The sequence below is a fragment of the Protobothrops mucrosquamatus genome, unplaced genomic scaffold, assembly GCF_001527695.2.
Source record: "Protobothrops mucrosquamatus isolate PMUCROS unplaced genomic scaffold, P.Mucros_1.0 scaffold2298, whole genome shotgun sequence".
Lineage (NCBI taxonomy): Eukaryota > Metazoa > Chordata > Lepidosauria > Squamata > Viperidae > Protobothrops > Protobothrops mucrosquamatus.
The window spans coordinates 200,891-205,565 of record NW_015388384.1 but is presented as its reverse complement, the minus strand read 5'-3'; the positions used below and the strand labels follow the sequence as shown (position 1 = coordinate 205,565).

General features: G+C 43.5%; 1 protein-coding gene across 1 annotated transcript in view; it reads left to right on the top strand.

Annotated features, from left to right (window-relative positions):
* The first annotated feature begins 373 nt into the window (after nt 1-373).
* The window catches only part of ZNF326 (zinc finger protein 326), a 36,709-nt gene continuing 32,407 nt past the window's right edge, over nt 374-4,675 (top strand). The window contains exon 1 of the mRNA XM_029285823.1: nt 374-501. Within this exon, the coding sequence (XP_029141656.1) occupies nt 486-501 (16 nt within the window). The 5' untranslated portion in view covers nt 374-485. The remainder of the gene's footprint in view (nt 502-4,675) is intronic.

Genomic DNA, 4,675 nt, shown 5'->3' with positions numbered 1-4,675 from the left:
CAAACAGGTCTCACCCTTGCCACCCTGACCCTCTGTAATTTTCCCTATGGAAAAATAACGACATGTTGCACAACGTCTTCTCATTGTCCACAATTCTGATACTATCTTAACTGGACAAGCAGAGACCCCCTTGACCGCTAGGGGGCGATAAAGAAAGCCGTTCCTACTCTTTTTTTTTTTTTTCCTCCCGGCCAATCTTCCCGCAGCTGCTGCTATCTCTAGGGGGCTATTGAAACCTGCTCGTGCTCGCGCTGCCCCTTTATCTCTCTCTCTCTCTCTCGCGCGCGCGCGCCGGCTCTATGCTCGGAGAGGGGTTGACGCAGCCAATAAGCGTGCTCGGAGCCGTGCGTGCCGCGCCGTGCTCCTCTACGTCGCTGGGAAAGGAAATTACGTCACAGGGAGCTTGTGACCGCCACACGGAGAGTGACGGCGCTCCCAGCACCGCTTCTAAGCGCGCCTAGAAAACCCCGAGAGCCGTCGCCGCCATGGATTACGGGGAAGGTGAGAATTGGGGATTTGCCGTCGCGGCCCTTCGAGCGAAGAGAGGCTTGGGCTCAAAATGGCGGTGGGAGGAGCCGCAGCCCCCGGCGGGAAACGGGCCTGCCGGCCTAGTGGGGGCCCTTTTCCCTGAGACTGAGGCGCGCCATGTTAATTAACGAAATGCCCGGCTCACAAAAGGCCCAAGGGGAGCCTGAGGAGGCCGCGCTGCTCACAATCCCCCACCCCCCCGCCGGCCTAGTGTACCCGGCCGGCGCCAATAATAGCGCCGCCTGAAGTGGTTGCCATCCCCTCCTCATATTGAGAGAAACCCCCCTCCCCAAAAAAAAAGAAAAAGAAAAAAAAAAGGCATGGCTATCCGGAATGGTGTAACCGACGAGGGCCATCGTAACGTCTGAACCTATTCACCGGCGAAAGAGACCGTTACATTTTAGGTCGGGCACATCCGGGTTGCCGGGATTTGAACCGACACAAAAAAAGCAGCAGCGAGAACGAGGGGGGGGGGCGGGGGCGGAGCCCCGCATGTCTGCACGTCGCGTCGCCTTCACGTGATCCGTGCCGTTGTAGGAAAGCTGGTCTTCCGCGTGGGGAGGCGTTCGAGCGAAAGGGCCCCGTGGCCGGACGAAAGAAGGTTGCTGCTTCTCGCCTGCGAATGGGACGTGATTCACGCGCGCCGCGTTTATCGCGCGGCGGGGGTATTTCGATTTGTCCCTGGTTCCCCCCCCCCCCGCTGTTTCCAGGCGTTTTTTTTTTTTTTAAATATTTTTAATAAATAAAAATTAAATTTATATTTATATATGGGTATCGGTGACTCCAGGCTGCTTACGAAGATGAAGACCCAATATACAAAGAAAAATCAGTAACCACCCCGCCCTGCGACGACAATGAATAATAATTAAAAAAAGGGGCTGCGTCACACTCCGAGGTCCCCAGACTTCTTGGCAACACCAGCCTCTTTCGGGCCTTGCAAAAGAGTGTCAGAGTGAGGGCCAATTTTATTTCCGTGTGGAAGATGTTTCACGAGGAGGGAGCCACCTGCAGAAAAAAGGCCCTTGGTCTTTGTTAGACCAACCTCTTTAGGAGAGGGGGACCCGTAGCATCCCTTGCCTTCCCACTCTGGTGGGTTGGGTAGAGGTATTAGAGAAAAGACAGTCCTTCAAAAACCTAGCCCAGGGGCAGGCAACCTTGGCTCTTTTATGACTCGTGGACTTCAACTCCCAGAATTCCTGAGCCAGCATGGCTGGCTCAGGAATTCTGGGAGTTGAAGTCCACGAGTCATGAAAGAGCCAAGGTTGCCTACCCCTGACCTAGCCCCAAGCCCTGTAGGGCTTTATTTCAGATAGAGTATTAAGGCTGAAACATGTTTTTTTAATTGAGTCACATTTGTTTTTGCACTTTTCTGAATAGTAAGAACTAGTTTGGTGAAAGATAGGGCTAGAAACTGGGAGACTCTTGAGTTCTATTCCTCCTTAGGCATTGAAGACAAACTGGATGGTTTTCAGACCAGTCACTCCCTTTCAGCCCAATTCACCTCATGGTGAAATATTACGACTGTTCACCACCTTATGTTGATTGAAAGATTATTAGATATCTTTGGCTGACCAGACACTATGTATACTATATTTCCCTACCCTACATGGCCTAACCAGGAGCACATATTTTGGGTATCCACTCTTTCAGAAATCAAATGGATTGTGGCCTGGAAGATAACTTCATTAGCACTCTTGAACAGCTTTACCCCTGAGGTCAGATCAGCCCAATCCTATTGTTTAATGGTAAAATAGTTGTTCTCAGAGAACATTTGATGAGAAGGATTTTTAATTAGAAGACATAAAATTAGAAGACAGCACTTGTATAATTTATTTTTTATATCTTATGTATTATAAGATGTATAGAGTCTAATGAATAGCATACAAATTACTGAAATAAAACCAATTGTTTGGGTTTTCAAAATAAATTCAAAGAAAATAATATACACAGGAAGGTTTTATAGACTATGCTAGGTTAAAATTTAGATAGTTTGCTATAGGGGTTTTCAAATTCTTTTAAGTTCATGCATATCCATATAGCGACTACCATGAGCAGTATGTGAAGCAGTTTCATGAGCCTGAAAAAAGATATGAAAATGTTCAATCTATCAAAATAAATGTATTGACCTTTCATCTAACCAAGGGGTTTTTTTTTACATGGAGAAAAAGAAAGAGTGAAATATATTAAAGGGCCATGATCCGAAGAAGAAATGGAGAGACTTGAGTTTGAATTGCTGTTAGAATAGGGATCTCAAATTCAAATGGCAACATTAAAGCATTTTCATATATTTATCCAAAATCTAATGAATAAGTAAAGAAAATGAAGATATATTTTTAATGTTTTTATTAAATAAAGTTACTGTGTAACAGTGGCTTTTTTAATCATTTCACTTTGGCCATATATTCCGTTTCTTGGCCTATAAAGAGGTAGAAGAGAAAATATAATTTCAGACATGCATGATTCTGTTAAAGAAACTTTATAATAAAGTTAGTGCTAGTGTGCTTGTCTGGACTACTTGCAAAGCTGACAAATGTTTCAAAGATCACTAGTTGCTGCTGTTTTACTCATATACACTTCTTTTGTATAGCTATGCCAGGATTCTCACTCTGGTGTGTGTTGTTGGGCACCCAAAATTTGGTAATAATTGTATACATTGATTGGAAAATAATTTTTATTACCATATTTGTGAATGGTTGTTAAATAAGGTGGTTGCTAAATGAGGAGTGAGTGTATAGGCTGAAAAGATAGCTGTACAACGATAGTTTAAATTACTGTTAACATGTGGTGAGTTTAAATTACTGTTAATGTGTGATGAATAGTTGTTGCATAGAGAGAGGCTGGAGCAAATCCCAGAAATTTTGTAATAAAGTGCTGAAACTTTAGGTGGGGGCACCACTTACACAGCTCTTAACGGAGCCAGGCTTAGACTGTATCTCTACATAAGAGTAGAGGAGTAACTATAGAAGTAGCTATAGCTAGGGATAGGGACTAGGATAGGGAGACCAGGCAAATCGGGAAGAGTGGGACTAGGGTTTTGGCCTCCTCTCTCATAGTACCTGCATTTATTATTAGCCTGAAGCTGTTGGTCTCAGCATCTGCAAGGAGCCTGGTGAATTTCACTGCCTTTACATTTTTACCAGTCTCCTGATGCTCAGTTATATATTCAGGGTGGATCCATAGTTCTTGTCCAAGATCATCAAGCTGTTTACTGCTACATGTGCAGTGAGTGAGGTGCTTTTTACTATTTTGGGACCATGGGGAAAGCTTCTCTTTTCCATCCTTATCTTGTCAATTTAGTTAGTTCTTGCTTCACTTGTTATACCCCCAGACATGAACAGAGAGCATTGCTGTCTCCTGGGATAGATCCTGTTAGATTAGAGCAGTGTTTCTCAACCTTGACAATTTTAAGGCATGTGGACTTCAACTCCCAGAATTCCACAGCCAGCAATGCTGGCTGTGGAATTCTGGGAGTTGAAGTCCGCATGCCTTAAAATTATCAAGGTTGAGAAACACTGGATTAGAGACTGATGCCTTGCAGAACTTATTCTGGCCACTATTGTTGTAAACCACAGAAAATGTCATGGAGGTCTATATGCAGCCCATGGACCACAAGCTTGGGAACCCTGTATAAATCATGCAAGAATCTGGATAATAATATGACAGTACAACCGGTTATTCTGAGGAATCATTAGGAACTTTGTTAAGAGAAAAGATTGATTCAAAATAAGGGTTCAATTTAGGGTTAGCAAGTGCCACTAAAAGAGAGAAACATACTTTCAAAATTGTATTAATATGTCTTAAAATAATACAGTAGCATTCCTGGAAAACATGTAGCCTTTGTTTCTTAACCTGGCCTACATTAAAGGGCTGGTAATAGCTGACAGTGAAGAAGTGAAAGTTTTTGGATAAAACTATGGTGGAATCTACAGCAAGTTTTTAAAAGAAGAGTTTTTTTCTTGCCTCAGTTGTTTCTCCTAGGTATTACACAAAATTTGGACGTAAAAGAAACGAACTTGATGTTGTATTGTTTAACTGCTGCCCGTTTGTTGATAGCTCAAAATTGGAAGAGTAAAGTTTTACCTACAATTGAGGACTGGAGATTGAAGGTTTCACATCTTGCTGAAATGGCAAAAATTTCGGCTTATTT